The sequence below is a fragment of the Ahaetulla prasina genome, chromosome 6 (genome assembly GCF_028640845.1).
Source record: "Ahaetulla prasina isolate Xishuangbanna chromosome 6, ASM2864084v1, whole genome shotgun sequence".
Lineage (NCBI taxonomy): Eukaryota > Metazoa > Chordata > Lepidosauria > Squamata > Colubridae > Ahaetulla > Ahaetulla prasina.
Window position 1 is genome coordinate 78,939,897 of NC_080544.1, and position 21,275 is coordinate 78,961,171.

At 38.3% G+C, this 21,275-nt stretch overlaps 1 protein-coding gene across 1 annotated transcript in view; it reads right to left on the minus strand.

Moving 5' to 3' along the window:
• PCOLCE2 (procollagen C-endopeptidase enhancer 2) overlaps positions 1-15,729 on the minus strand; it is a 31,960-nt gene extending 16,231 nt beyond the window's left edge. Inside the window, exons 1-2 of the mRNA XM_058188747.1 lie at positions 15,342-15,729; positions 8,429-8,534 (exon numbers count right to left, since the gene is read on the minus strand). Coding sequence (XP_058044730.1) covers positions 8,429-8,534; positions 15,342-15,445 — 210 coding nt within the window. The 5' untranslated portion in view covers positions 15,446-15,729. The remainder of the gene's footprint in view (positions 1-8,428; positions 8,535-15,341) is intronic.
• Between the last annotated feature and the right edge of the window lie 5,546 nt (positions 15,730-21,275).

Genomic DNA, 21,275 nt, shown 5'->3' on the forward strand with positions numbered 1-21,275 from the left:
GAGAAGAGCACCAGAAAGGTTGCTTAGCCATATCAAGAATTTTATTTTCAACTTGCCTTGCATACTTCAAGCAAAATAAAAGACCTGGGCAATATAAGGAAACAAAGTAGGATTAAGGGAAGCGAGTAGGTCCTGGCCTTACATCAACAAATAGCTAATGCAAGATGATATGCATAAGCCATATTCAAAGCATTACTATTTGTAAATCACGAATCATAGATATACTTTGGATAAATGTAAGGGTAAAATGTAATTTAAATTGAACGAATTCCTACACTGAAATGCTTCAGAAAGACAATAGGTTCCCGGACAGAAATCTAAAGCTTTCAAGGAAGGCAGAAAAGTGAAGTTAAGACCAGAGAAAATTAAAAGCAAAGCAAAGCAAAATCAAATCTTTGGCAAAAGCAAACTGCATGCAAAAATGTGTCCCAAGGAAGCAAACACATTAGAGGTTTGATGCCAATGGAACTTGGAACAGTGTCAGACTCTTCTTCTAAGGCAATCAACCTTACAAAATCATGCCTGTCAGCTCCACTCGATAGACCCAATCAGGAAATCTACTGCACGGGAAAACCAAAATCTCACTTTATTGAGATTGACTGTAAGACAGAATCTTGGAAATCTGTGCTATCCCCTCCTTCTTCTATCCAGCATATGGAATTTGCCTGAGCTGCTTCTGAATACTATCGTTGCCCAGAACATTGTAGAAAATAGTTGGGCTCCCTGGGCTGAAAGAAATCAAAGAGTCTCTCTGAGAAAGAAGAGGAGTTTTAAAGCGATGGGTGTTTCCCCTTTAAAAGGAATAGACATGACTTGATGCTGCAGGAAACATATTGCCTACATTGGGCCTATAGCTAGGATATGATGGAGAGGTTACCAAGTCTATTCAAACTGACTAACAGTTATCCTTTTTTTTTTTTTTGATCCATCTAGGATGGATAATATTGCCAGAAGAGACCTTGAAAGAATCCTTAGATTTTAGGAGACCCTGGACAGAAATGTGAAGGAACCCAGAGAACGAATAGCATGCGCCTCAATTTTCCAACTGAGGAAAAGGAGAAAATATATTTATAATACAAGATAGAAAGAACAAAGAAAAGTGCATGAGAAAGCATAAAAATAAACAAAAGGCTTCTGATTTCCTCTGCTGATCTCTTACTCTATTATAAAAAAGCTCACTTTTTTCTATTATCCATTTTTTTTCTAATCAGCAAAACCACATCATAACTGTATTTTTGTCTGTTTCATGCAAATCTGTAATTTCCAGACTGCCATAAATGTAGATACTGTCCTTTCTTTGATCTAGGACCGTGATGGCGAACCTGTGGTATGTGGGGCCATTTCTGCAGGCACGCAAGCCACGATCCTAGATCAGCTCCACCGCGCATACGCATGTGCCTCCCGCTGGCCAGCTGATTTTCAAGTCTCTGCCGCACATGCAGGAGACATGCGCACATGCCTATGCCGCCCCACCCCTCTGAGGAGTCTCCACGTGGCCTGTTTTGGATACCAGGTAAGTACAGCGCTCACGCGGAGGCTCTGGGAAGATGAAAAAACGGGCATACCAGAAGTCTGGAAACCAGCCGCTTCTGGAGGGCCGGGGGAGGCTGTTTTAGCCCTCCTGGAAGCTCCAGGAAAGCCTCTGGACCCTCCAGAGGGCAAAAAACAGGCCTACTGGAAGTCCAGAAATGGGCCGTTTCTGGCTTCCTAAGGCTTCAGTGAGGCCTGCTAGGTCCAAAATGGGGCATGAGTGGTCGCACGTGTATGCATGGGGGAGTGGGGGAGCACAAGGGGGTTGCACATGCCTGCACGGGGGGGGGGGGGCAGCATGGGCGGGGATTGCACATGAATGCCCAGGGGTGCACGTGCTTTTGGCACCCTAGGAAAAAAAGGTTCGCCATCTAGGACAAGAGTTAATGTAGCCACTTCTGTAAGCTCCATCATCTTACCATTCCTCCATTGTGGACAGTGTCAAATATTTTCACTTGTGAGCATATAATAATTTAACTGCAGTTGTCATATATAAAAACGAAGTCCCATCGCTTTTTCCTAGTACAGTGGTACCTCAGTACTCCTTCTTAATTTGTTCCAGGAGACATGACAAGTAATAAAAAGGAACAAACCATATGACTTACTATCTGATTGTTTGTTTCATCCAGGCAGGACTTCCTATCTGTCCCTTTTCCTATGTCAGCAATTTTCCCTAGCACGGCTGATTTCCTGTCGCCCTCTGTAGCTGTCCTCCAACTGCCTTTTGCAGTGCGTCAAATATCAAACAAATGATGAGTACCAGAACAACAGTTTTACACCAAAACACATTGAGTACCAAATTCGATGAGTTCTAAAGCAGTTGAGTATTGAGGTAACACGGTATTTTACAGTATACTTTTAACATATTTATTATTTATAGCTTTTCTTTTTCTTCATATTGATTCCAATTTTGCTAATTAAGTATCTTTACAGTTCAATAGATTTTGTTTCACCAAGAAATTGGATATGAAATGTTTTATATACTTAACTGCAAAGGTATATAAGACTATATTAGCCATAGAACATTTTACATTTGTTAGTTATTCAAGATTTGTTACCTATTTTACAGTTTATACTGTTTTCCCCCCATTACCATATTTAAATGTTTACTTGTAGTAGCATCATTTCTTTTCCTTTTCTCTTGAAATTATAATAAAATGTATGCCTACGCATTTACACACAAACACACATAAATGAAACGAAGTAGCAATATTGCTACATTGTTAACATAAATGTGTTTAAAAAATAAAAGAAATAGAAAGCTTTGCAGTACTCTACTGTGAGCAGGGCATGAGAAAGCAAGGAGAACATGCTTTATTCAGCATAGTCAACTACTGAAAACTTTGCAGAATCTCACTACAAGATTTTAATAAATTATTTAACCGTGAGCTTCCAGAGGAGGAGAAAACATAGACCTGAAGAAAATTGACTCAATGCTCCATAGTTAGAAAGACAGTAAGTGAAGAAACATGATATAAATCTCCCAAACAAATTAATGATGTTGATGATGCTATGGACCAATCTTCTCATACAGAAAATCACAATACTCCTTATCTGGCAAAAGCAAGCACAAATGTTTTAAAAGCACCTATTTTTTTCAAAATGGCAATAAGAAAACTTTCGTATCAACCAGGAGTAATCTGGGGTCAGCTTAATTTCTCTAGTAGTTGTAGGGCTGCCTATTCTTAGAAGGATTACTAACTGTCCTAACCTTCACAACCATTTAAAAAATACTGTTCTAAAACAGAGCAGGCCGGAACAGTCCTACCTACCAAGCTAATTTCTATGGTTGGTTGTCATCTTGTGACTGCTGCTTTTGCCAGTGGTTTATTCAAATATTGAAAATCTACTTGAGCAAGAAAGGCTCTCCAGTGAAGGAAGAAGCCCATACAAACAGTAGAAAAAAGAGAAACAGATAATGGTTTGATTCAATCAAGGTGTATAAAGGAATAATCCTGGTATAAAAGTTATGGGTAAGGGTTTTTGAATGAGTGAATGAATAAATGAATGAATAAATTAAATTACCTACCAGGAATCAAAAAAGTCAACCTGGTGGCCCCAACCATGAGATAGAAACTCTACTTTGTTTATGTGTGTTGGGTGAAGCCTATAAAACATGGTGAGATTTTGAATGCATAATTATGGGCCCTATCTTGACTTTTATGATCCCCTTTGCAGCTACCCATTTGAATATAAAGGGACAGTAACACATGTAGTAATCCATTTTGAGTTTTGCAGCACTGCAAGGCATATATTTCAAAGGTTTCTTTAAAAAAAAATCTTTCAGCTACATTCAGCTTTGTTTTTCAATTAATTACACAGAACAGGAAGAATTCGATTTCAAGGAATGGAATATTTTGCCAAAAAACTAATCATGACTCACTTTTTCAATGGACAATTTTCATGGATAGTACAGGCTGACCTCCAAAAATACAATTACTCACCATATACTATATAAGATTTATTTTTGTGAGTATGGGTAAGGTTTTATTAATTTTTGTGCTAGTATTTTTTGACATAAATATTTACTCATAATGCTATCTCAGAGGAAAAGAAATGTTTCCATTTGGCTTAGCAAGTTAAATCATCAGAAACTAAACTTATTTTTTAGATATTTAATTAAGCTACTCTGATTCTGCATTATTCGCATAAAGTGGATAATATCTCAGTTCATAGTAAAGGTAAAGGTAAAAGTTCCCCTCGCACATATGTGCTAGTCGTTGCTGACTCTAGGGGGCGGTGCTCATCTCCGTTACAAAGCCGAAGAGCCAGCGCTGTCCGAAGACATCTCCGTGGTCATGTGGCTGGCATGAATCAACGCCAAAGGCGCACGGAACTCTGTTACCTTCCCACCAAAGGTGGTCCCTATTTTTTTTACTTGCATTTTTACGTGCTTTCGAAACTGCTAGGTTGGCAGAAACTGGGACAAGTAATGGGAGCTCACCCCATTACATGGCAGCACTAGGGATTTGAACCGCTGAGCTACAGACCTTTCGATCGACAAGCTCAACGTCCTAGCCCCTGAGCCACCGTGTCCCTTCTCAGTTCATAGATCACATTAATGTTTCATATTCTGTGTCTTTGATATTAATAATTCTCATCTCCTTTTAACTCCTCTGCTCCAGCTTTGATATCTCCATATGAGCACATAAATGCCAGTCCTCATAACAACATTCTTTGCGTGTGTTTTTTTCTTTTATAGGTAATAAATCCTTATGCCACTCATTCTTCTTAATGGAATTAATTTCACAAATGTATTTTAAAAAGTTAAAAACAAATAGAACAAAGCTCCATTATTTTCAACTTCTTTTTCACACAACATGTTAGACAATACTTAATAGATTTTTAAACTTTTTCTGGTTAAAAATTAAACTCAATTACTTGGGAAGACTTTTCAAAACATATTTGTATATTATAATACTAAATTTAATTCAAAACATATTTGTAATTGTAATAGATTCTGCTATTTATATATATATATAAAATTGTCTATTTGAAGACTTAAATATTATTTTTATATTATATTCTTAAAGACTCTGACTAGGTTGAATATTTAGTTTTTCCGAAATCACTAAGGACGGACAAGAAAGAGAATATTTTAAAACCATTGGTATGTGATGCCTTGTATTTTGCACTCTACAAATTGCTATATAAGAGACAGTAAGAAAAACAGTTTAGGGAGTACTATACTTGTGGATTGTGTCAAGCCTATAATACAATATGCTGAATGACTGGCTTCTATAGTTAGAAAAAAATATACAGGCAAAATAAAAGACAGAGCACTTAGCTGTAATGTACTATCTTGTTATTCAGAATAACATTCAACTTCACTGCTACATCAATCACAGCAATCTTAACCCTATTTAGTATTAAATTCCTGCTATTTAATTCCTGCTTCTGCAATTATGAAGTTACATCATTTTATTTATATATTTATTATTAATTTATTGGCCACCGATCCTACCATAGGGTAACTTTAAAAGGAGAAATATAGAACAACAATGCAGTAAAAATAATGTAATGTACTTTGAGCAAAGATTGGAAACATACTGAAAAGGGTAGATATACTAAGGAGCATCCTTTGGAATAGCAACTAGAGGTAAGAAAAAAAAGCTACCAAATGCTATAGCAGACTTGCACTAAATTATGTACAGTTTCATGACTAGAAGAGATTCCAGGCAAACAGCCAATGTCTCCCAGAGCCTGTTTCTGGGAATGGAAATGAAAGGCTGTCTTAAACTGATAGTAGCAATACAACATTTGTCCCAAGACTAAGAAATGCATCTCTCCACTAAATGGTGGAGAATCAAGCACTGATTGGTTGTCATTCTCTGATTCCTTTTTGCTCCTCTATCAAGATGCTATCTTGTAAGACCCATGTCCCAATTCACCAATTTACCATGCCTGGTAGACAGTTTGTTTATATGTACAACAGATCAAGGGTGGGTTCCGCTTACCTTTACTACTGGTTCGCAGTGGGAGTGGGAGTGCGTGCTTGCTTTGCTCGTGCGCGCTTCTGCACATGCGCAGAAGCTTCTGCGCATGTGCAGATCACCCATGATGACGTTGTGGCGGGTAGGCGGAGTCTCCCGCCAGTTTTACTACTGGTTCAATAGAACTGGATCTAACTGGGAGCAACCCACCACTGCAACAGATGTATTGAGTGACAATTTGACAAGGCATTCTGGTCTCCATTTTTATATAAGGAAAGAGTAACACAACTGCTTCAGCCTGCTAGAATGTCATGCGGGATCTCAGAGTGTAAAATGCTGTCATTATTGGTACCAGAATCATTGTGAGCAACTCAGCCAAAATTAAGCTTTATGCACTGGCTTTGCAGAAATCCAATTTATAGTAACTTTAGAGTAAAGCTCCAATGAGTGTAGTGCTTGTGGTATCCTCATATAAGGCACAGAAATAACATAATGTGATTCAACAGGAGTTTTTGGGATGCCAGGGAACAAAGGAAATATCTTGTTTGAGCTAGGAAAGAGATGTTTCTTCAATCGTGTTTCTGGGTCTCCATCTTTTTTCTTTTTATTATGGCCTGATAAAATGCTTTTCTAAGATAAAACCCAATGCATGCAAACATTATTCTGAAGGCCCTACATTTTTCAATTAACCGAGAACCGATTTGGTCTAGTGATTAAGGCACTAGACTAGAAACCAGAAGGCTATGAATTCTAGTCCCACCTTAGCCATGAAAGTCAGCTGGGTGATCTTGGGCCAGTCCCTTTTTCTCAGCCTAAGCTGCCTCATAAGGGGTGGGGAATTGTTGTTGTGGAAAAATAGAAGGGGGAATGTTTGCCATCTTATTTGTAAAAATAATAAAGGTGAGATATAAAAAAAATAAATGTCCTAAGACATGTACCACAAACTTTGGTTTTATGGCAATAGAAGTGCCAAAAAGCAAAGTTAAACTCTAGAAAAACATTATTTCTTAAAATCTTACATGTGGAAGATTCTTTTCTTACACAAAAGTAGGCATTCATGGAATCACAGGGCTGGAAGGAACCTTGGAGGTTTTCTAGTCCAACACCCTGACCAATTGTTGTCCAATCTTTTCTTGAAAAATCTCCAGTGATGGAGCACCCACAATTCTGGGAGGCAAGCTGTTTCATTGATTAACTCTTCTCACCATCAGGAAATTCCTCATTTCCATATTGGATCTCCCTCTGATGAGCTTCCACCCACTGCTTATTGTTCTACCATTAGGTGCTATGAAGAGTAAATCAACATCCTTTTCCCTGTGAGAGCCTATCAAATATTAGAAAATGGCTATCATGTCACCACTAAGCCTCTCTTTGTTGGGCTAAACATACCTAGTTTCCTTTATTCCATGGAGCTGTCTATGAAGCCCAATTCAAACAAGTATTTTTAAAAGTGCAGTATCTAAAAGTAAAAGTTTGCAACAGCTGTTAAATTTTATCAACCTTCACTAAAGTATAATAGAACAAACATGGAACGTACTCATTCAGTTTTGTTCTACAATATTATTGTGCTACCAATCTCATCTTTTTCTTGCAGGTTGCATATTGTACTTTTTAAAAAATGTTAAGGGGGAGCACGTATACATCTTTTTTCATGTGCATTCTTAGCAGAGAAGATATATAATAACCTCCTCCATATAATATCCAGAAATGTAGTCTTCAATCTATTGCCTTTCCAAAAATACACGAAAGCTTTTCCTTCTAAGGCATTTATTGCCCTCAGTTTCAAGTATGGCAAAAAAAGGAACTTATGGTCTGGGTTCACATAAACATTAAACTAGTTGAATGTGGATAGTTAGCTTTCAGCACATTGTGGAAACCTTTGCATTTTTAAACATTTTGTGTAAACATGGCCATCACGTTAAGTCATAAATATTTCAAACAGGTTTTGGTTTAGAGCAAGAGTTCAAAGCGAAGGGCCTCTGGTGGCTCAGACTAATAAGACAGTCTGTTATTAACAGCAGCTGCTTGTAATTACTGCAGGTTCAAGTCCCACCAGGCCCAAGGTTGACTCAGCCTTCCATCCTTTATAAGGTAGGTAAAATGAGGACCCAGATTGTTGGGGGCAATAAGTTGACTTTGTATATAATATACAAATGGATGAAGACTATTGCTTGACATAGTCGCCCTGAGTCTTCGGAGAAGGGCGGGATATAAATGCAAATTAAAAAGAAATTGAAATGAGTAGCTAAGCTTTCATCGTACATAAAAGAACACTACTACATTCCATCTATAAGTGATTGAATTTATATTAACATTTGTGAAGAAATATCAAATGTTCTGCTTTTGGTTGCTACATAAGTTATTTAAGATATCGTATTATAAACAGTCATTACATAACTGAAACCAACAGTAAGCCTGCATATTATTCTTTGTAGGGGAGGAGTTGTTATATCAAACTTTCTTACTGTGATTTTCCAGGTACACTTGCTGTTTGGAGGGTAGACCCCTGGGAATCCTTCACTTCCAATAAACCCTGATACTCCAGTTAGAATACCACCACATTTAAAAGCCCTGGGAAACAAAGAAGAATTATTTTTGAGATAGCATAATCTGGTCTAGATAAAACAGGAGGCATCTATTATGCCTCTGTCAAAATATATAAAATCCTTGTAAAAAGCATTTAAAAGGTATCTATCTATTTAAAATAAAATGCAATTTTGTTGCTTTAAATTGATTATTATGTGCTGTCCAATCATTTTCAACTCTTAGCAACCATATCTGGGAAATACAAATATATTATTGCTGAGTCACGATTATCTCAACATACTGTGGTTGTGTGTGCGCGTAAATATGCAGGAAAAAAGCAGACATAGATATACTTGATGCATCAGATGTTGAATCACTTAATTTCAGGTAAAATATCCTGTGTCAACAACCACATATTTGCACATGTACACACCCTGCCGAAGTGGTTTGGCAATTGTATATTAGCATTTATTATAAGAAAGTAGTAATTATAATATAAATATATGTACAGTTGTTTTCTTCAAAATGTTTGGAAGACATTCGATAACCAATCTGTCTTCTCAAAACGTATTTATCCTTGTAAACAATCTTGTTCCTCAAAGTTCTTGCTTTCCCCCCATCTACTTTCTTCTCAGGAGACAGTACTCTCTTTCTAACCATTCTGTCCTCGCTATACCTTTCTATACTTGCAAACAATCTGTACTTCTACTATGTTCACGCATTTTTCCTCAAACTTAATTTTTCCTCCTGTCTTCTCTTCTTATCAGTCCACTCTCTTCTTCACATATTCATCTGCAATTTGATCCTCATTTTTTTTCAGTATGACCAAACCACCTCACCTCATTTCATACTGGTTACTTTTATTTTATTCAAAGTTTATTCAGTTTGGTCTTAATTTTCACTTTATTTCTTGTTTTGCCAGATACACTTCTCAGCTGCCCCATTCTCACTGCACTCGATTTATCTGTATGCTTCTCCTAAACTGCCAAGCTTATATTTTTGCATCATGAAGTTAGCAGTAGCAAACCCTTGTGGTATCGCACAAGCTCAATTTTGGTACCACTTGGTTGTATGCCATGAATGCAAACAAGGCTATTTTACTCCAAACAAACACTATTCTTATGTTAGGAGCTGTTATTTAGGGACTATTGTGGAAGTCAACATATTGTTACCTATGTCCCATTAACTAGAGAGCATTGTCTTGACAACATCTCAGGACTGGTGTAAATCAGATGGGTTTGTCACTGGATGCTTAACTTAACATCAATATTACAGTATTAAGTCTTGCCATTTGTTCTTGATCAATGAACATGGGGATAGATGCCTAGTTTGAAGTTCTGGAGAGCCCTAAATTATTTTATGATGGTAGGACGCAGTTCAGCAGCTGGCAATTCATCTAATATAAATCCACAAATTTCTTAATGGTCAAGTCAAGACAAATGACTATATGCACCTGTAATATTTGCACATACAAAACACCGATTTTGGAAATATATGTTGCATCAAAGCTTTGCCTGCATCTACCAAATATCCTGCTGAGGATGCTACTGAACTGAAATAGTGAATTAAATACACAGACAATAACTATATGACCTGTATTTTGATTACTTAATTTTAAATTAAAATAAAATGCAGTATTTGCCTTGGCCCATCATTCAGATTCAGGTGCTTGGCAAAGAGAATGTATTTATAATGGTTGCAATATCCTGAGGTCACATGTTAACATCTCTAAAAGGTAAAAGTTCCCCTCGCACATATGTGCTAGTCATTGCTGACTCTAGGGGGCGGTGCTCATCTCCGTTTCAAAGCCGAAGAGCCAGCGCTGTCCGAAGACGTCTCCGTGGTCATGTGGCTGGCATGACTCAATGCCAAAGGCACACAGAATGCTGTTACCTTCCCACCAAAGGTGGTCCCTATTTTTTCTACTTGCATTTTTACATGCTTTCGAAACTGCTAGGTTGGCAGAAGCTGGGACAAGTAACAGGAGCTCACCCCATTACATGGCAGCACTAGGGATTCGAACCGCTGAGCTGCCGATCTTTCGATTGACAAGCTCAACGTCTCTACTGTACTGTACAGTACAGTATCTCTACTGTACAGTATTTCAATATACTCCTTCCATATTAACTTGATCTCTTTTGGTTACTATCTGTCCATTAGCATCCTTAGCATACTAATTTAAAGGAAACATTTTTAGAAGTCAGGGATCTTTTGACAAACTTTCTTGTTTTTCTATGTCTGTTTCCATCTTCATTATTTTTACAGGTATTTTTGTAATGCTGTTTCTTGTCTCTTCTAATAGTTCTATGAAACTTGTTAAGTTCCTTTTTGAGATTTTTGTCTTTCTTGGTTTTGGCTTCTCTTCTCAGTAATTTCCAGTTCTGACGTCCTGTTTTCTTTTCTCTCTTTCTTTGTTTTTGGCAGTCTCTTTTCACATTAATCCTTAATGACTTCTTTAAGTTCATTCCATAATTCCTCTGGTTCTGTGGCAATGAAGTTCAGTAGGATGCTGAGTCATGGTTAAAGAAAAACAGGAATGAGAGTTGTGGAAAGTTAAATTTGGATGATACGATTGACTAGGACCCTGAACAAGAACCGTCCTGTGGTGAAGGGTATCCAGCATTTTTCTGTCACAGGTTCTTCTCATCCGAGCATGTCTCTAAAATAATGTCTGTTTTACTACTGCAGCCAACTTGGCACCAAAATGGAAACAGATGAGAAAACACATATAATTGAAGTATACTGAAAGAAAGTCCTGTACTGTCAGGACATCCTGGATTCTGTAAACAGATCCAAGTTGTCATTTGCTATTACTTCCATCTGTCATACAGATGGGAAGACAGATCAGCAAAGACTCTTCAAATTGCTAAGTGTGGGGCTTGTACGCCTTTTGGGAAAGGATCAAATTCCAGGAAACGTTTCCCATCAACCATTCTAAAATTAGGGTATCACTTGGAATTCTACAGTTTGCAGAAAGGAGCTACAGGCAGTTAATAATAACAATAACAACAACAACAACAACAACAGAGTTGGAAGGGACCTTGGAGGCCTTCTAGTCTAACCACCTGCCCAGGCAGGAAACACTATCTCAGACAGATGGTTATCCAACATTTTCTTAAAAATTTCCAGTGTTGGAGCATTTACAACTTCTGCAGGCAAGTTGTTCCACTGATTAATTGTTCTAACTGTCAGGAAATTTCTCCTTAGTTCTAAGTTGCTTCTCTCCTTGATTAGTTTCCACCCATTACTTCTTGTTCTACCCTCAGGTGCTTTGGAGAACAGCCCAACTCCCTCTTCTTTGTGGCAACCCCTGAGATATTGGAACACTGCTATCATGTCTCCCCTAGTCCTTCTTTTTATTAAACTAGACATACCCAGTTCCTGCAACTGTTCTTCATATGTTTTAGCCTCCATTCCCCTAATCATCTTTGTTGCTCTTCTCTGCACTCTTTCTAGAGTCTCAGCATCTTTTTTACATCGTGGTGACCAAAACTGAATGTAGTATTCCAAGTGTGGCCTTACCAAGGCATTATAAAGTGGCACTATCACTTCACGTGATCTTGATTCTATCCCTCTGTTTATGCAGCCCAGAACTGTGTTGGCTTTTTTAGCAGCTGCTGCACACTGCAGGCTCATATCTAAATGGTTATCCACTAGGACTCCAAGATCCCTCTCACAGTTACTACTATTGAGCAAGATACCACATATACGGTACCTGTGCATTTTTTTTTGCCTATGTTCTTGACATATGATCACAATTGAGGCCAAAATTTCTGTTGCTAAAAGTGAGACAGTTATTAAGTGAATTTTGCCCCATTTTATGACCTTTCTTGCCACAGTTGTTAAGTGAGTCACTGCAGTTGTTAAGTTAGTAGCAACATTGTCAAGTGAATCTGGCTTCCCCATTGATTTTGCTTGTCAGAAGGTCGCAAAAGGTGATCGCATAACTCTAGGACACTGCAATCGTCATAAATATGAGTCAATTGCCAAGTGTCTGAATTTTAATCACATGACCATGGAGATGCTGCAATGGTCATAAGTATGAAAAAGGGTCATAAGTCACTTTTTTAGCTGTAACTTCAAATATTCACTGTTTTAAGCAGAGGACTACCTGTATTCAGACCCTCGCTAGCATGTTAATGATGATGCTATTTCCATTATGTATGCCAACTTGAGCTTCTAAATGAAAAGTGAAATATACACTGAATTAAGAACACTTACGGTCTTTTGAAGAAAAAAAAAAGAATTGAATGGAATATTCCCCAAGAATACATACTAATTGGAACTGAAAAGAAGGATTTACCCAGCAATATTTTTCCAGGTAACCCTAACTATAACTCTCAAAATGATGCCATAAAGCTGTGATGGCAAATCTATGGCACGTGTGCTACAGGTGGCACACAGAGCCATATCTGCGGGCAAGCAAGCCATTGTTCTAGCTCACTCTAGGGTGCATGCATGTGCCGGCCAGCTGATTTTCGGCTGCCCCATCCATGACACCCCTCCCACTCCCAGGAGTCTCCACGTGGCCCGTTTTGGATGCCAGATAAGTACAGGGCTCACATGGAGGCTCTGGGAGTTGTTTCCAGCCTCCAGAGGGCCTCCGGAGGGCCTCCAGGAGTGGGGGGAGGCTGTTTTTGCCCTCCCCAGGCTCCAAGAAAGCCTCTGGAGCCTGGGGAGAGCGAAAAACGGGCCTACCAGAAGTTGGGAAACAGGCTGTTCCTGGCCTCCGGAGGCTTCAGGGAGGCCTGCTAGGCCCAAAACGGGACTTGGAGAGTTGTGCACGCATGCGCGGGGCAGCATTAAATTATGGGTGCAGGCACACATGCGTGTGACCCCCCCACACTCCCGCCGCTTTTGGCATGTGACAGCAAAAAGATTAGCCATCACTGCTATAGAGCACTGCACACCAAAACAACTAAACACAAGAACAGTTTTTTCCCAAACGCCATCACTCTGGTAAACAAATAATTCCCTTAACACTGTCAAACTATTCACTAAGGCTGCATTACTATTAGTCTTCTCATTGTTCCTATCACCCATCTCGTCCCACTTATGACTGCATGACTGTAACTTTGTTGCTTGTATCCTTACGATTTCTATAGTTTGTTTCCTAATATGATTTGATTGCTTATTTGTACCCTATGACTATTGAGTGTTGTACATTATGATTCTTGATGAATGTATCTTGTCTTTTTATGTACACTGAGAGCACATGCACCAAAGACCAAATTCCTTGTGTGTCCAATCACACTTGTCTAATAAAGAATTCAATTCAATTCTTTTATTCTGCATGTCTAACAACATTGGCTTTCACACATATTACAAGGTAAAACTAATTTGTACAATTTAGACCAAAGGATGAACATAGGTTTTCCATACATCTGTGTAAGAGAAATGTAAAGCATCTCTGAAGTTCCTTATTACATTATATGGCCTTCCCCATGTACGTAGCAAATGAACAATCTCTTCAGTCCACTTTGCAACAAATACACATTTGTATATTTAGAATAGAATAGAATAGAATTTTTATTGGCCAAGTGTGATTGGACACACAAGGAATTTGTCTTGGTGCATATGCTCTCAGTGTACATAAAAGAAAAGATACGTTCATCAAGGTACATTTACAACACAATTGATGATCAATATATTAATATAAATCATAAGGATTGCCAGCAACAAGTTATAGTCATACAGTCATAAGTGGAAAGAGATTGGTGATGGGAACGATGAGAAGATTAATAGTAGTGCAGATTCAGTAAATAGTCTGACAGTGTTGAGGGAATTATTTGTTTAGCAGAGTGATGGCCTTCGGGAAAAAACTGTTCTTGTGTCTAGTTGTTCTGGTGTGCAGTGCTCTATAGCGTCGTTTTGAGGGTAGGAGTTGAAACAGTTTATGTCCAGGATGTGAGGGATCTGCAAATATTTTATATAATATCTGCAAATATTTTAGGCAGACTACTATCTCTGCAAATATGTGCTGGAGAATTGCTGATAGCCACAGCATGGCTCTATGATACTACCCTCTGTATGATCCAGTTTCCCCTCAATCCAGGATGAACATGAAACAAACCTTGATGTCATGCAAGTGTGAATGAACATTCCTTCCCTAGAACAAACACAATAGTCACCCCTTTCAAAATAAATCACCCTTATGAAACTAGACTTGAGAATTCAGGGACACTTAGACACAGCTACGCTTTTATCCTAGAAACTCCTTTTCCCTTTGGAAATATCTCCCCATTGTTAGGAGAGGAATAGGCACTCTGCACGTGATTAGAAATACTCTTTTTCATCTTCTCAAGTATTTCAAATATTCCGTTTTTATACCAGAGACCAAAACAACAACAACAACAACTCCAATGCATTTAAACTTGCAGGGCAGAGAGACTAACTTCAGACCCTCTAGGCTGCAAATGTCTTCTGAAACTTCCCTTGCACGATAAAGGAGATTTTTTCCCTCCTTCTTTTAACTGCCCGCCCGGGGGAAACGCGGGATTCGTGGAGGAGGAGGAGGAGGAGGAGGCGTGAGTTGTCTCCTCAGGTCCTAAGGTGGACAGAGAAGAAACCACAGGAAAAGTTACGGGCAAGGGAGCTGCGCTAGTACGGTAATACTTGAGGCACCAACGTCTCCTGTGCACCTCCGACGTGCCAGCCAGCCAGCCAGCCGGGAGGGAGACCCCGGGGCTGCCCTATCTGGCCGAACAATAAGCCCTTGCTGCAACGGGGGAGGAGGGCTCGTCCACATTAAACCCGGGGACGGTGCGGGGAGGGGGGGGAAGCGGGACAAATAAGCAAAACGAAGCTGGCTTGCATTTCCGCGCGCTGCGGCGGACTCGTAAGGGAGTTTACCTCGGTCTTTGCAGCTGCTGCCGATTGTTGGAGGGCTGAACGGCCGCCAGAAGGAGGAATCCCAGGGCCAAAGAGCGCGTGGCTGCGGCGGCCGCGACTCGCATCTTCCTCTCCCGCTTCGGCCCCTTCAGCGTGGGGATTCGTTCGAGGCCACCTGTATAAAGCGCCTGCCTTTCCCCCACCCAAAAACACACCCCGGTGCCCCTTTACCGTGAATATCCCATTTGTTCGCGGAGGCGAGGGGAGGAGAGAAAAGCTCACGCGTCCTCCTCCTCTTTCCGACCGAGGCGGCGAGCACTGGGAGGGGGAGCGACCAGGAGATAAGACAGACGCCCATCAAGCTTTTTACCGTGGTGGCGAAGGCGTCGTTGAAAATGTCGCGCCCCGGTTTTTTCTAAGCCGTTTCCCCAGGCGGAGGGAACCTTCCAATGAAATTGACCGGTGGAACTCGCGCCACCAATTCTGGGAAGATTACAAGTTTAGAAATCCCACCCCCTTCCGAAGACGCCAAATCCCATTTGCCTCCGCGTAGGGCTAAGGGCCAGAGTTGATGGGAAATGTGGTATAGCTGAGTATCTATGGAGATTCTCAATCATCCAGGCCATGGTTGTCCCAAAGGTGCTTTTTCAAAAGGCAGCTGGAGGACTTTGTTTTTCCTTGAAGACATTTCGCTTCTTATCCAAAAAGCTTCTTGAGTTCAGAACTGAAAAAACTTCTTGGATGAGAAACAGAACTACTTATAGCAAAAACAAAGTCAAGCTGCCTTTTGAAAAAGCACCTTTGGGATAGTGTAGCTGGAATACTGCAGCTTCTTCCTCCCTAGGTTCACAGGGTTCAGTTAGCCTTTCCCAATTTGGTGCTCTGTCCACCCCTTATGAAACACCAATTCTCACAACATTGCACTATGGCAGATCATTATTGCCATGCTAATACCCAGGGACTACAAATTTGAGGATTAAGTCTGGGTTCCTGAAATTCATTGCTGCTGGTGGTGGTGAGAAAATGCAATTTGGATTAGGTTTGGATGTGTTGAATTTATCTCCCAAAATTTGAGATTATTAAGAATTAATCAGGAGCAGTGAAGAGAAAAAAATAATGTGCTGTATTCATTCCTAGGTGATATCCTGATTGTATTCATAGAATTTGCTTGCCTATGGTTGGCTCTGACATGCTCACTCATCCAATTTTTTGGCTTGGCATGATGGTGCACTGACCCATACGGCTGGGTGTTCACCACCTGCAAAGCTGTCTTCACCTAGTCTAGAAGTTTGTGAGAAGGATTAGATGCAACTTCATATGACATTCAGTTCTTTGCAAGTACAAAATAAGTACAATAACTGTTGTGCTTGGAGGATCAAACAGGAGTAATCAAAAGCCCAAAGCATATGCAGAGACCAAACCACATTTGGGGAACCTTGTAATATGCAGTTTCTTCATCAATACTGATCTCTCCTATTATACATATGGTTTCACAGTTATGACGTAAGTTCTTAATTATGTTGAATGTACTTCTGAAAGCACACATTTGGGTTTGTTAACATGCCTCCTGTTTCCTACATTTGGGGAATGTTTTTATGTAATATAATATCCATCTTACAGAAAAGTTTGCTTTATTCATTTTTGTAAGTTTCATTTGGATTAATAGGAGCTCTTGTTGATGTTTTGACCAACCACCGTTAAGTGCAAACATTGCACAAAATAGACCAATTCATAACTTTAATTACAAACAACAAGCCACTTTTTATTACAAGTTCATAAAGACAAAATCAAGGCTTAACTATATTTGCCCCATAGATACTAAAGGAACTACAGTTTATGAATGTGAAGCCAATATAAGGATTAACGAAGTGGCAGTCTCCGATGTTATGCAAAACATTTAATTTTGTTTTCTTTTCTGTTTCCTAAATTAGTGTTTTGCCTGCACTAGCCTGCATAAACACTGTATTTGATCTGCTTTGAACACCTGGAAAATTGATTAATGTCTTTGAGCTTCTTTTATTTCCCCTTGTTTAATCTCCTTACATTTCTGGCTTCCAGGTTTTGTTTAAAGTATAATTATCAGCCAGATATATAGTATGTATGCACATATCAGACATTTGCTTATATGTTTTTGTTCATCTTATCAGTAGAACTCACTGTCCTTGGGATCGGTTTGTACACTTAATATGAAGATTTGTCCATCCAAATTATTCCTGTTGTTCGGGTATATCGTAGTTCATGAAAGAGTTGGAAAAGACATTCTCCACTCAAAGTCTTATTTAATTGTATGGACACATACTTTGACTTCAAGGAATGATTCTCAACAACTGGTATGTGTAACACAGTAGGACATAGAAAGAGTTTAGATGGAATGTGTGGTAAATCAAAGGAACTTTAATCCTTAAATCTTAGTGTAAATAATAAATATAATAACAATGGCTGTGAATATATGAATGTCCTTTTGTTTTGTTTTTTGATTGGTGAAGACATCAATCAAGTTCTAGTGGTGACATGATGGGACCCAATTTGACAATAATTGTTGAGAACAGCTAACAGCAGGTGGCAGTATCTGGCAGACTTTCTCTGACCTCAAAAAAGCTAAGAGGGTCAGATCTGGTTAGCCCTTGCATGTGAGTCACTAAGAAATCTCCTAAATGTATGAAAATTGGGAGGGGGGGGGAATCTGGAAGAAGGCAACTCAAAATCAATTACTGTATGTTGTTGTCAGTGGTGTTTTTAATTGATTCAAGAAAATAATGGAAAACAATTACCAAAATATAGTTTCACAAATATTAGGACATATGCATGTATAAATAGTATCAAGAATTATATAATTAGACTGAGATTTCCTCCATAATTATGAGTTTATACTAAGATCAAAGGAGGTATTTGGTATGAGTCATGATTGGCTTTTCTACCCCTAACCAGTCCTATTTGTGTCATACTCAAAAAAGATTTTTTTTGCCACTAGCCATATGTGCTAATACTACCTCCAAATTCACAAGTCAGGTATTAAATACTGTCTGACCTCCTTGGAATCCTGAGGCTAACTAAATCCAAGAAATACTAAAGTCTGGGAAAATTTATTTATTTTAGGACTATGTGGATATAGAAGTAAAATAATCACTAAATGGAAATAAAGAGAAATAAAACTCCCTTTACTGCCATCTAGGACTTCTCTGAATTTTTGCAATGGCAAAATGACAAACTCAGTGGCTTAAAAAAGCAACCTATCAGTACTTCCTCTTATATAGAATTAATTATTTTTTTGACAGATTTTCGTATTTTCATTCATTATTGTAAAATGCTATCTTTTAATCATATGTTTCAACACATTTAATTTTTTAATAGACCGGTGTTTTAAATTTTGATATTAAGGTTATCCTTTTTTCTTTTTGTGGAAAGTGATTTGTTTATTTTTATTACACAAATAAGCATTTGATATTTTAGCCAACATACAAGGTCTTGGTTTGTTATATGTTTAAATAGATTCAATCTTACCAATTTAATTTTAATGTTGTGAAAACCCCACATGTGAAAATAAATGTATTGCATTTTTTTCTTACAGTGTTTGTAAACAGCTACTTTATATCTGCAAAACAAATAAACCTAGGATGCATTTTACATAATTGTATGACTTATTGCAGTGTCACTGTTATACATACTATATACATTTTCAGATGCCAATAGACTTATGAATGTGTCTTATAATCCACAAACTATAACTCCATAAAGGCTCACCTTGAATTCCTTCTGACCATACAGAAATTTGTACAAGCCTTAATCTGATATCCCAGATAATGCTGTTGCTGTACAGCCTGCACTTTGCAGACGAAATATGAGGCTGTTTAAACATACCGTATATAGTTATATAATGATATTATCAGGACAAGTAGTAATATTGATTTTGATATCAAATATAGAGTCTACTTATAGTTTATCTGGCCCTAAGCATGATGATGAGAAAAATGACAAAACGGATATTGTGTGTTACAACACATGTTCTATCCTTTTATAGTTTTTTTTGCAGAATCACATACAAATATACAAAGGGTAGAACTTAAGTTGCAATCTCTCAGTGGATGATTGATCACTTCCCCCCCCCTTCCATGTGTGTGTGTAGATAAAACTGTTTAGATTAAAAAAAAATTCCTCTACTATTTTAGTTATTTCAAAATAACATTTTCATTGAACTCATACTGGGTAGGAAGAAACCAACAGATACAGCAGGCCTTCCATATTCTATAGGTTTTGTATTGCTAAGAGTGATAATTTGTTCCATATGTAAGCAAATGAAATGGAATGTTTGTTCAAATACCTCCTTCTTTTGTGAAATCAACCAGCCAGCCTGTGGGGCAACAACAGAATATTTTTGAAGATGGAGCAACCTTAGGGACAGTTGAAGATGAGAATGTTAATGCCTTAGGAGAAACTGAAACAGTATATAATTGTTTAGATCTTGCCAAAAATGAAATCTTTGCTTGATATGTAATATATATTGACTCAATCTTATGGAGAAGGCTTTTAAGTTTCCATCTCTGAGAAACCAATATAGACCTTGGTCCTGCAGTATGATTTTGGAGGTATTAGATGCTTAACCATCCCAAAGATGCTTTTTCAAAAGACAACTGGTTTTTCTTAAATATCTAGATCAGGCCTGACTGGTGGCCCGTGAGCCAGATGCATTGCGCATAGGCCACGCCCACTCCAGCTCTGCAAAGGCAAAAAATGTTGCGATACATCATGTGATGCGATCGAGTTTGACATGATCTAGGTCAGGGGTATCTAATTGGCGGCCTGCGGGCCAGATGTATCATGCATAGGCCAAGCCCACCCCAGCTCCATGAAGATGAAAAATATCGTGAAACATCATGTGATGGCAGTGTGATGCTGCGAGTTTGACACACGTGATCTAGATGGTTAACCAGATTCCAATTTTTAGCAGTCAGTATATGTATTATTCAGTATTAACATTACTTTATCATATGAATTTGATACACTGTAACAGCTGCTATAACCAAGGGTTATATACAACAACTTTGTGTTTAATTTTCAGATCATATTTTCTCCTGGGGATATTACTGTTACTTTTTCCAGTACCCCATTCTTAAGTGTCTCTACTTCCTTCCTAAACATTTATAATAGGTTTTTTTTAAACTTGGATTGTTATTCTATTATTAAATTCCCTTGACTATGCTTCTTAAATGAACAACAATAGGAAATTCACAATAATTCTGTTATTAATAGCTTCCAACCTTGAAAACACCTGCTGAGATAACTAATTAAAGACATGGCTACAAAGAGCTTACTTTGTTTCAATGAATGTGATATCAATTCACCATGTTTACTACTTCATTGCATCTGTTCACCCTTTTCACCCTTTTCTTTTTGCTGATTAGTACTTTCATATTAGAAGGCATTTGTGATTTGACTGTTTGCATTGTTTTGGGTTAATGTAGCTTTCCCTTGGAATATGTTTGCATCATTTTTATAGGATTGGCTTTAATAGGGTTGCCAATTTAAATTTTTATATTGATGCTTGAATTCCTAAATTCATCAATAACTAATAAAATCTAATCTAAAAATCTAACTTAATAACACAAACAGCTGTTTCCACCTCTAATGTTTGCTAAAGTCTGACCATATATAGGTGTTATCTGAGTTTCAATATTTAAATCGTGATCTTATGCAGTTTATTAGCGAAATACTGTTGAACTCCATGAATCTTACGTCAAAGAAGGCATGTATATGGTCCTATATATATGTATAAGCACTGTGAATATTTTAACAAGATGAAATAAAATTGGTTTTTTTCAATGCCATCTCTCTAAGATTTATACAGTCCTCTAAACTATGTTGCTAAGAATACAGAATGACAGACTTGGAAGGTTGTATGTTATCTAGTCTAGTTACCCTACACAAGCAGGTGATCTTATATCATTTTTGACAAGTGGC